Source organism: Pleurodeles waltl, chromosome 1_1, assembly GCF_031143425.1.
Source record: "Pleurodeles waltl isolate 20211129_DDA chromosome 1_1, aPleWal1.hap1.20221129, whole genome shotgun sequence".
NCBI classification, from domain to species: domain Eukaryota; kingdom Metazoa; phylum Chordata; class Amphibia; order Caudata; family Salamandridae; genus Pleurodeles; species Pleurodeles waltl.
The window spans coordinates 788,178,365-788,190,833 of NC_090436.1; the positions used below are offsets into that span (position 1 = coordinate 788,178,365).

General features: G+C 43.7%; 1 protein-coding gene across 2 annotated transcripts in view; it reads left to right on the top strand.

The window, feature by feature from the left end:
* FANCC (FA complementation group C) overlaps positions 1 to 12,469 on the top strand; it is a 1,679,603-nt gene that overhangs the window by 932,667 nt on the left and 734,467 nt on the right. For both annotated transcript variants that reach the window (XM_069227975.1, XM_069227967.1), the window contains one exon: positions 9,773 to 9,929. In XM_069227975.1, coding sequence (XP_069084076.1) covers positions 9,773 to 9,929 — 157 coding nt within the window. The remainder of the gene's footprint in view (positions 1 to 9,772; positions 9,930 to 12,469) is intronic.

Here is a 12,469-nt window from a genome sequence, read left to right on the forward strand (position 1 = left end):
TTCATGGACAGGAAAATAATTGGGTTGTTCTCCGCCATGCTGTATTGTTGTCAACCTAATGTACTTAGGAAATTACTTCACAATGTGGACCTTCTTTGTGTATACTTATGGCTGCCAAGGGTGAGACTTGATGCATATTAAAGTAGAAGCCAATAGCTCCTCTCAAAATCCCGCCACCTAGAGCGTTAGAAAAGCTGGAGCTTGGTGGCAAAAGGATAGGATAACGAGATGGGATAACTTACAGTAACTCAATTTCCTGCGAGAAGAATGTATCCTTACGTTGCCAGACAAGGTTTGCCAGGTCCAGGAAAGACCAGGTGGTAGTAGTAGTGTCTCTCCCTCTCGAAGTTAGATTTTCTCTGAACTCTGTTGACTGCAGGTGTGTCGTATTGGTATGGCTAGTGCTCACCATTGTCCCAGGCAATTTCTGAATAGAGCTCCTGTTTAAAATGTTGTGTTTACCTTTGGAGGATAGTGCGGAATAAACTCCAGCTTATTTGTTGGAAAGTTGGAAATACATATATATATATATATATATGTATATATATATAGGTTTATTTCTTGTAGCATCTGCTGCCTCTGTACTGTTTCCCAAATTTCTATGTAGGTCTGGGATAGTCATACCCAAAGAAGAGTAGACCACTGACTAATTGGACATTTGGGGATCGGTGCGCAGATGGAATGGCACAGAATCAACATTAAACAGGAGCAGCTAGTGGCTGGAGTCTAAATTTGCCATTAAGCAAATTGATGGTTTAGTCGGAGGTTGGGTACATGAAGATAACGGGGCTTTATTCAAGGTAACAGGCGTCTTTAATGTTGAGGTGGAGTTACAAGGATCATTTGGGTGTGTATTGACAGTGTTAGCAATCGTAATTGGTAAAGTGGCAGCAGACAGAGGTGTCAAGTCACTGGATGCATACTGGGTGTTCGGGGATGAAGCATTCCTGTAGCTGTCGTTATCCCCCTTTTGTTCAGGCTTTAGGGCAGTGTTGCATTAAAAATATGCTTTTGTCCCTGTAGAGGACTGTTTGTGTGGAGTCAGGAGAGTGACTGGATTGCCTGCAGGAATTGCGTAAGCAGAGGAAGCGGGCTGCAAGGAGGCCATACTAAGATTCCAGTTGCTACTTACACGCTGCTTATGTCTTGCTTTCTGTAGGCTCTTGCATTGCCCTTTCGTAGGGGATAGTAAGTTGCTCAAGTGGTGGTCTCTCTGTGGACTTGAAGGCATTGAATCTAGAAAGGGGACAGGTTGACACTGCAAGCAATTTATGTTTGTAAGTGCCGTAAGATAGATAACGAAGAGGCCTGACTAGGCTTCATCGTGACCTGTAGGGCTTAGAACAGACCCAGTCTGCACGGCTGGTATTGAAATCTGATACGGGATAACGTCCAACATTTAAGGCATCCTGGCAAGAGAGTAATTCGATCTAGAGCAAGAGTGAAGTGCAGCAGCTGGATCTGAGTGAAGTCTTGTAATAAACTTGTTCAAAGCCGAGGCTTTTGCATTGATTCCAACTATGTTGGCTGCAAGGGAACTTGGAATATCCACCTGTATGTCAGACTTATCGGAGTGATATGATAAAGATGAGGCACCTGCCTCCATGTTGTTGAGTAAGGCCCTCAAGATGTTAGCTTTTGCATTATGTTGATATTTCCCTTCAACCAAGCTGCTATGAGTATAATTTTGTGGATTACACTCGTCCGATAGGGACATTAAATCGTAATGGCATGATATGCCGATTTTGTAAGTCCCGAAGTTCTCATCTGCAGGGGTGCAAGTAGTTGCACCCTTCAATGGACTGGTAATCAAGAATGTATTAGACCGTAGATTTAGTGTAATTGGGCTTAATGGAGTAGAAGGAACCAGATGACAGGCAAAGTTACCTGAGGTGTTAATTCAGTCGGTCAGTTAGTCAGGTGGGCTTTGTCTTATTGCTTTGGTCACCTGATGTGCCTTCAAGAGGTTGGTGGCTTTATTATTATTATTAAGGCTAATCAGAGAATTTGATAGTTTGCTCCTTTTGGTGTCTCCCAGATTCTCGATATATACTTCCAGTAGTGATTTAAAAGAATAGTCAAATGCACTCTCCAAGAATGATAGATCGCCAGCCTGATGGTCCGTGCCCGCTGCATGAGCTTCAGCAGAAATAGTCAAAGTTATACAGTGTGTACAAGGAGTACCAGGGGGAATAATGCCCTAGTCATTGCTTAAGGCTGCAGGTCGGTCACTCTAAGTGTCTCTCATTTACTTTTTTTTTTTTTTTAGGCTAGCCTTCCTTTAGCCTTAAGCCTGGTGTTCAAGGGTTGAAAATGAGGTAGTTGTCACCACAAACCACAAGTTACAAGACCAAGGTGCACCTGCACCTCGATGGGCCGCCTTCTCAGTTTCAAGACTTTAGGACTTTCTGTGGTGACAATTGCTTCGTGGTAGCTTACTATTTGGGAGACAGAAAGACAACAGGTCCTCAGTGTACTTGTACTGTTAGGGTGAAGATTTTGATGGACATCTTTCTGCCCCATTAAGATCAGGCTGCATCCAGACCTGAGACCGTTAGATGTAGGAAAAGATCTGTTGGATCAGCGAGCCTGCACAATAATGAAAACAGTGCCTGCAACTGTCCATCTCCACCCGGAGTGTCATGTGAAAGATTTGGGAATGCTGTTGCAGGTTTTTTGCCCAGCAATAGGTGCGGCGAAGCACACACCAGACACAAGCGACACCACAGACCTAGCCGGGCTGCCTCTGCCCTCGCCGGTTCAACCTTCATGGAAGAGCACTAAGCTTTCCCCAATCCCCCCAGAACCTGGAGGTACCCAGTCGTACAGGAATGGTTGCAGGGGTAATCACCACTGCTCGTGAGCACAAAGCATTTTTAGAGGGCTTTTGTAGGCCTTTGAAGGACCAAGCAGCCAGTCTGCATTGCCCGTCCTGCCGTCACTCCGCCATTCCCCCTCTTAGCTCCCACCTTCCTTGCTTCTGTGACACTTAACCCTTCAGATGGCTAGCCGAGGGACTGCAGGTAATGGTTACCAGCCTGCCGAAGTTTCTGCCTTGCTCCTCTGGCCATCTCTGAATAGATGTCAGTGGGGGCAGGAACGGGGGTCGGGCAGAGTTCGCCTCCCAGCAGTCGAGGTTTCTGAGACCCTCCAAGATGCAGCAAGGCCACGTACCTTGGCGGGCGGTTCCTATAGTGGGCGTGGCAGCACTTGTGTTTCCATCTCCGTCCGTCACCAAAGATAAGATTGGGTGTTAGGTTTTCAAATGTAAGCCTTCAGTTGCACGCCGCTCCTTCTCCTCCCAAGACCTAGATTCTATGCTGCCCTCTGCTGATCAAGTACAAGATCTGCACTCTACACCACTCTACTCCAGCCACTCTACTGCACTGTTACTGTGCTGCACTCTACTCTGCACCACTGTACTCCATGCCACTGCACTATACACCACTCTGTCTACACCACTGCACTCAATACCAGTGCACTCATGCCAATGCACTCTACTGCACTCAGCTCTACAACACTGCAGTCTACGACACTGAACTCTACACCACTCTACACTATTGCATTCTATGCCAATGCACTCTACTCCGCCCAACTCTGCTTCACTCCACTCTATGCCACTGCACTCTGCAGCATTTCACTGCATGCCACTGCACTTTATTCCACTACACTCTACGGCACTATAATCTACTCTGCACCATTGTACGCCATTCTGCTCTGCATCTCTATTGCCGCTGCACTCTATGCACTCTACTCTACACCACTGAACTGTACGGCACTGTACTATACTCCACTGTACTCTGCTCTGCACTTTACGTTACTTCACTCTACTGTGCAACACTCTAATCTACGCCACTGCATTCTAAGATACTGCATTTACACCGCTGAATTATGTGCTGCTGCACTCTATGCTACTGCACTCTATGCCATTTTACTCTGCAACATTCCACGCCAATGCATTCTACACCAGTCCATTCTACGCCACCCCATGATACGCCGTTCTACATGAATATACTCTGTGCCACTCCAGTACGACACTTTGCCACTCCACTCTACTCACTCTTCCCCATTCCACTCAACGACAGTCCGCACCACTCTCCTCTACGTCACTAACTTTTAGAAATGCTCCAAGTTTTCTGTTTTTACTGATTTTTACAGATAAATACAGATAGAAAGTAATGTGTTTCCTGTTTGTATTTATTTTTAAAAGAGGAAAATACTGAAAATGGTGGTTCTTGTGAGTAATTCGCCATGCCACCTTTTGTGAATTCCAGGCCAACAGCTGTGTAGATAGACAGCATGGGGAGTTAAAAAACAGGATGAGATTTCCTTAAATGCAAGCATATGTTAACATATATGTATATATGTGAAGTAGAATGTTAATATGTTCCTGTGGGTAGAATGGCTAGCTATATATTGGCTGCTTAATTTGCTAAAATGTGACAGGCATCAAAGTATCAGTGCATGTTCATCAGTTAAATAAATATAGAGATGTACAGTTTTACGACTCTTCTTTCTTTTTTCGATTCGTAAATGCAGAATCATAAATGCACATGCACATTAAAATATATAAAAATATTATAAAACAAGAAAACATTCGCAATAACATCCAATAATATCCTGCTGTACTCCAGGACAAAGCCTGAGAGCCGAGATGATCCAACAAAATGCAAGGTGCAAAATAAAATGGTAAAAACAAATCTCATGTTAACAAGAACAACCTGGCTAATACCAAATGTAAAATCCAAACACCTAAGACGACAAAGATAATTCATGCCGGAGGGCACACTACAGGATTGTGGCCACACCTAACCAAACTTCCAAAGACGGAAGCCTTTGTAAAAAAAAATATGAGTGCCACAACATTTGTGAATCGAGGCACCTCTAAGGAGTGGGATTATAAAACTCTTGGTAAAGCAGCGATAAAATCAACCAAAAAAAATAGAAAGTGCACCAAAGTTTGCAATAAGTGTTCATCACAGGGGCATACAGAGATAAAATTGGGACCGTTCTGACCCAAATGAAAGCTCAGAATCCTTATCAGACCCAGCCTGAACCGGGTCAGTAGAGTCCTCTCCCGCAATTTTGCAACCCACTCCAAATATGTTTCCAGGCCTGTTGTATCTTGGACCAGCACATAATCCCTGTTGGTCAATGTCTTCAGTTACAATACTTCTCTTTCAGCCTTCTTGAGAGCCCTGAATCCTGTCTAATCCCAGGCTTTGCCACAACTTGAAATGTGTTGGCAGGCAGGTGAAGTAAATCAGGTATGCCTAACTTAACGCAAGTGTCCTTAGTGTATGAAAACCATGGGATACTAAGGCCCCTGTCACACAACAAAAATCTAATATAATCTTCATAATCAAGCGTCAAATATTTCCAAATTAAACACCATAGAATTAGTACCGCTAAACTGATCTCATCCGCTACATGAGTTAAACCACTCTGCAGACGAGCCTGGTGAAACGCCAAGGATTAGTCTGCACGCTCTGTTCTCCTTTCCGTTCAGGAGCCTTATAGCCCCACAGGACCACCCCTTAAATTAGGACTGGTAAGCACTTCTGTTTATAGATCCCCACCATAGGTGCAATGTGCTTGTTGCCAAGTTTGGAAGCAATGCTGAAAAGTAATCCAACTGAAGCACTAAACTTGAGTCATGCCCGAAATCCCCTGGGAGTCAAACGTGACCCCCTGGTACAAGAATTCATGCGCTCTGGAAATGGGAACCCCCTGCAAAACAAGAGTTCCCAGCTTCATATTTTTTAGCCATAAGCCATAACAAAGGACTTACCAGTCCTTAGAGTTTGTGGCCAGGCTTAGGTTATCCATAAAATTTACAAAATGTCTAAAAGTTACTGGAAATCATTGGGGGTTTCTGGACATTAGAACAGCATCATGATGGGGATACTCCACCGTCCCACAACTGGGATGTCCTTTCCCTCGGAAACTAAATTAAAATCCAAATCATTAATATATAATAAGACTAAAATTGGAGCTAAAACACATCCTTGTCGGACACCTCAGCACAGGCTAAATTTCTCACTACAATTGCCATTGGAACCGTATCTAACGTCAGCTTTTAAATCTGAATGGAGAGCTCTTAAAAGGGACACCAGGCCTTGATCAGGCCCTGTAGCTTTGAGTAACTCACCAAATATTTGACCTTACCACGCTATCGAAAGCACAGGCCACATCCATAAAACCAAGATAAACGTGGCATCTTTTCGCAAGGGTATATTTGCTAATTAGGAGGATTAAGTTGAGGCACTGCTCTTGCGTGCTCAGGTCTGTTCTGAAACCATATTCAACATCCGTAATGATGCGGTTCTTAGTAGCCATGACATAATTCTGTCAAGGGCCACTCTGCCAATAACTTTAACAGTAGAATGAATAAGAGAATTCGGCCTATAGCAACTGGAAGAAGCCCTGTTGCCTTTTTTAAACATATGCACCAAAATGGATGAGTGCCAAGACTCCGGAATACATTTTTTGCAGGCTACTTTTGCAAAACTGGTAGTAATAGGCGCCCAAAGGTCCACCTCCAATTTGTATAAGTCCATATGGACCCTAACAGAGCCTTGGGCTTTGGACTTAGGGCTCTCACTGACTGCCACCTCAATTTCATCAACACTAAACTCAATATCCACTGGATACGTAGATAAGATGAAGGCGGATCCCTCGCCATCGAGATTGGCTGAGTGATACACTTGGCTAAAAGGCTCATCCCAGGAGTCCGCGGAGATGTTGGAACAAACCTAGTTGCGATCTGTGTTCAATATTTTACTGTTATTGACAGTTTTCCAAAATGAACTAGAATTTCTGGCCCTGCAGAAGCTGACGAAGGAGGTCCAGCCTTGTCCCTCAGTTTGAGCTTCCTCTTGGTAAAGGGCGACTTGTATTGCCTCCGGTTTCAACGATAGCCATCCTATCCATAGGGATTATACTTAAGGCGCCAAGGCGGCTCCTCTGGGACTCCCTAAAATGCCTGTTGAACCAAGAGAGGCAGTGGTTCCTATTACAAACAAGTAGTTTCAAGAAGTAGAATCTAATGGTATGACCTAGGGTAACAAAAGAATCTACACTGCAATCTGAGTCGCAGATAGGTCTTAGACAGTCAAAAAGCAAGGCCAAATGATCACAGCAGAGCCTACACTGGTTATCTTTCAAATTTACAGACCTCCAGGCAACCTTATCCCGTCATATTTCGGTAGTAGATAGGAGCCTCCTGCAGTGATGACCCAGGGTTGACGCACAGGGCATGCCATGTATTAAAAAGTGGATTATGGTCACTAAAAGAGCTGGGAATAACTGTCTTGTCCTTAACATATAATAAATATGGATAAATACAGATGGAATTGTTAAAGAAAAAAAAAAACATAAAACAGAGAGCCATATCCTTTAGCCTTGCTGGACAGCAGCTATGGTGTACAGCAGTGGTTCCCAACCTGTGGTCCGGCGACCCCTAGGGGTTTGCGAGGTCTCCTCAAGGGGTCCGTGACTGCTTAGATATTTGAATAATATTAACAGATTAGGTCCCCAACTTTTAGTAATGACTCAGAGGGTGGTCCTTGGATTCCAATAATGATTCAGTGGGGATCCCCGGGTTCCAGTAATGATAAAGTGGGGGTCCACAGAAGTCAAAAGTTTGGGAACCACTGGTGTATGTCATGGCTAAAACACATTGGCAAAGCCAACACCTGCTGCATAGGCAAGACCTATTGGCTTTGCCAGTGCTTGTTATTTACAGGGAGGTTAAGAATTAGAGGGTGATGAACCCAGGCTCGGATTCAAAGCTGTTTCCCCATGTTCCAAAATCTGTGGCTTCAGCCAGTAGGAGAAACAAAAAATGTTGAGTAGGTGAATGAAAACTCTTAATTGCTGCACTAAATCAATTTATTGGGTGACCAAAAAGTGTAAAGAAAAAAACTGTAGGTTTCCAGTTTTTTTTTTTTATAATTAATTGATGGTGCCCGGTATTCCATCCAAGTTGGAGGGCATATTTACCTCAGCTTTACTCCTGCTGAATAAGCATATTATTATTCGTTGTCCACAATCTATAATACTTTCACTCGGCAGGAAGTACTCCATGTCATGTCTAACCTCTTTTGCCATCTCTGCATTTGAACCAACAGCTCTTTACATGTAAAACGGGGATTTATGAGCCCGTGCATACAGCGTCATTAAAACTGACTGATGTAACCACGAACCATTTGTTAACTAAAAAGCGTGAACTTTTGAAAGGTGCTGCACATGGAACAAACAACAAGGTGATTGGAGGAATGTTTGCTTTAATCCTTGCCACGGGTGATCACTGAGGCCATATTCCACTTCATTATTGTTTAATCACTGTACTGCTATTGACTGAGACCAACCATATGCTAATCATTCTTCGTCTGGATCCTGTACTAACAGGATAGCACAAACGACCAGGCCAATACTACTCCAGATGGGGGCACAAGAAACACCAGACTGATTTCTGCCCACTTGAGCCTCATCAAGTAGGTGCAAGTACTTGACAGCTATGCGCTTCATTAAAGATCAGCCATCTTCATTCAGTAGGTTTGACATCGAATGATCATGAAGCACTCTTCTATTCCCCTATTAACATTCTCAGTTGTTATTGATTTCCTCTGCTTTAGGTAAAGATACGCCATTATATCCGCTGTTCACTCTAGCTGTCAGAAGCGAACGTTTCACTCGAGTGATCGCAGAATTTTAAAACAGCTGAGAAAAAGACGCTTTGCGACAATTTGGTTGTATTGAAAATAAGTCATGTTTGCTATCTGTGTCTACCAGTACCTATAAGCACGTATTCATGTCTGAGTTTTGACGGCAGAGCTGTGAAGCACACACATTGCTAACAATATACACAGAGCAGGTTTTGGCCCCTTTCAGCCATTGGCTCCCTTCGAGGAGCTTGAGACTTGGTCAAACATATCTTAGCTCAGCTAGGTGGTTTATTGCTCAACTAATGCTGTTGACTTTTTGGGTGTACCCTTCATCTCTTCTTGCACTTATTTGCCGAGCGACCAATTCAGAACTTGTAGACCTCTCTGTCTGCTGCAACCTTCGCCCTCATCTGAATCGGTTTATTGCGCAGGTTCTTCGTGCGTTGCCACATTGAGCCTAGAGCTACTCGGTTTGATAATGCTTGTTTTATATCTGGCACTACAGCCACAAATTGTGCCTGTGGCTTCCAACTGCTCTATTTGTAAACATTGAGGGTAGGATAACATGTATGGTGATGGGTAGTATGAACTGTACGAGATGATCGTGTCGGACACGAAGGTTTAGCGGTGTTCCCAGCCCTGGAATTCTGCAAGTCACGAATTAATATAATATGTAACCCTCGTACTTAGATGGCGGATGATTGCATGATAAGCTTCTAAGTCATTGCTGCAACTACAATTTTTTTTATTTTTTATTTTGTAGCTTGTAATTCACAACAAAACTTTCAAAATTCAGTGCACGAATATCTTTTTTTGATTTACCCAGTGGTCATAAATATCAGACACAGTAACCCCATCTAGCAATATCACTTTATTTGCTAATTTTTTTCGTCTTGTTCAGTGCCTCCATCTAGCGGAATTTGCTAATATTGCGTTCTGTAATTTCATTTGTTAAAATAATCCTAGTGAATATTTTCCAACTGACAGCCATCCATGCTTACATAAACGCATGAGTACTGTGTAAATGCAATAATTGTAGTTCTTGCATTTCACATTCCGTCTGTTGTTTCCTAATTTCTGTGTTTTCTGTCCTGTTACCAAAGGAAGAAGATTGTTTTATCAGAATCGGCGTTACTTGGTTTGTGGCTTCGCCATCTTCCCAGTCTAGAAAAAGCAACTCTGCATCTTATTGAACGTTTACTGTCTAAAAGAGGGGCTTCGCTGGACGAGATGGAGCATATTCTAGAAGATTCCTGGCTGGTAAGATCTGCTACTGAATTTTAAAATGCAGAACATCGATCTGAGCAAGATTACAAACCTTTGTGCATTTGTGAAAACTTTAGCAGCTGTAGTAGCACGTGCACTCTTGCGAGTGTTGTGAATATACTAATGTGTGGAACGCCATGGGTAAAGGGCAATTGTGAAAAGAATCTGATTGAGGGGGGGCCTATGTTGCAACTCACCATTTCACCCCTGGTGGAATTTGAAAGTGGTGGGGCGTAAGACCAGTTAACGAATTTAGGTGCGCTAGTGAACTAAGTGGACGAGTTTGACGTTTTAGGGAGTTCGGTTGGTTCTTTCCCCTCGAAAATGTTTAACATTTGTTGTATATAGTATAGGTTCAGTTTTCAGCAATATTTCCGTGACAAATGGACCAAAAATCTCACCCTGCTGCCCGCCATCTTGTGAAACTTGACCGGTACTGCAGATGCATATAAGTATTCTGGGGTCTGCATAGGGGAGATGTGAACAGGTGAGAAAAAAAAGTCGTTTTTTCAGGAAATACGGACATTATTTCCTACAGACTGTCATTTAAAGGCCACGGTTCCACAGAGAATGGCGAAGGGTGGGTTCGTTTTTTAACGCATGAGGTTTTCACTAATTGGGTGAAACATGGGTACTACTTCTGGGCGTTACTGCTAACCATGTAAGTGGCTTATCCCGTGCCCAACTATGGCTGATAAGGACAACAATTGAATATTGATTTATGTATTCTAAAGTTCGATCGCTTTGCTTTCTTACATCACAACAAGGTGCCCAGTAGGAAAAGAAACGTTCAAATGGGTAAATAAAAATACCTAATGGATCAATAAACACAGTTGTCAAGTTTCAAACATACAACTGCAATCAAATTGTATTTCGTGTTCGTAAGTTCAGTGCCTCGGCCCCCTTTATGCTCCAGTTCGCGCCCCCCTTCATTCTAGTCCTCCACCTGGATTCCTTCTTTTTATTTCTCTTTCACCCTTCACTCTTACAATCATTTCACCATGGGGGAGGCTTTTCCCTTTTGTCTTATTTTGGCAATTGTATTAATTTCCCACCTCAAGGAAGGAACCCTAGGGGTAACAATAACATCTGTCTTTGTAAAGTTAAGCAAAGTATATTAAAACTCGCATGTAAGAGAAAAAGGAAGTTTTGCATACTGTGTTCTGTCGAGTTATGTCACACATCCACCGCCGTACATGGATTGCATTGCGCTCTCCAGAACAAGTTGCAATTTTACAGAGCCAATACCGCAAGGCGGCTGGCTCCCAGCTCAGGAGCAACCATCTCTACAGCAGGCTCTAAACCCACTGCGCCAACTCGCATAGTATAAAGCAGTGGTTCCCAACCTTTTAACTTCTGTGGACCCCTTGAGGAGGCTTCGTGAACCCCCAGGGGACCCCGGACCACAAGTTGGAAGCCACTGGTATAAAGCAAATACATACACTGTTCTACGTATGTCCCCGTAACAAATACGGGGATATAAAAAAACAAATACAGCCTCCAACATCTGTCTCAGCATTGATACACTGATGAGGATAAATGAAAGCACCCCCTGCAGCACACAGCAGCATATCATTAGAAAGAGAATTAACTCACCCAGAAGATGGTGGCTACAAGAAATTGGGTTGTTGGTTGACTGAGGTGTGAGCCATGGTCATGCAGCAGCCGCAGTTCTTGTCTGGGTAAGACAAAAGCAAACTCTAAACTAACCTGTGCGCCCCCTCTCGTAGTTTGGCATAGAGCAGTCAGGCTTAACTTGAAGGCAATGTGAAATATTTGTGCAACACTTCCGTGAAAACTCAACACAAAAAGGATACCAAACCAGGTTTGAAAAATAGAACTTAATTCAATATATAATGATCATAACAACAAAAATATAATAAATAGAACTTGAGTTATCATTTTTTAAAGGATAAATTATAAAACAGCTCTTAGAAACAAGAAGGGACAACCAGGGAAATCTGGTCGCACCAGACCCGGACTATTCAAAAGTTCAGGTTGAACACCATGGAGTACGGGCCAGCTACAGGGACCCAGTTAGGCCAGCTGAACCACAGTACCATATATCGTGGCTGCGGAAAATTGTGCCCTACCCCATCTCCCCCACCATCTATCCTACTCCGAGCAGCAGGTTCAGAATGGTTTTCTATCTTTCTCGGCACTGGGCACTGGACCCGAATCCTGGGAGATTAGGTAATTTGCCCATGTCCCAGGCAGAAATACAGGACCCTGACCACACAAGTCCCCCTCCCCCCCCCCCGCCTCCCCCCCCCACCCCCAGCCTCAAAGTCGACAGCCCCCGCAATATCCACCTTCACCCAGTAAGGCTACCAACAAAAAGGGACACACTACAGGTTGTCAGGCAGAAGGTGAGTCCTTCATCCCAACTTACCTGGCAGCAGTGGCAGTCTCAGGTCCCCGTCTGTGTCTGCCTCTGATGAAAATGATGAGGCGCTACCTATGCTGTAAACAGATACTCTGCATGTGCTAAAGCATGTGCTGTACCTGTCTGCAGCTTGTATGTGGCCCAATGT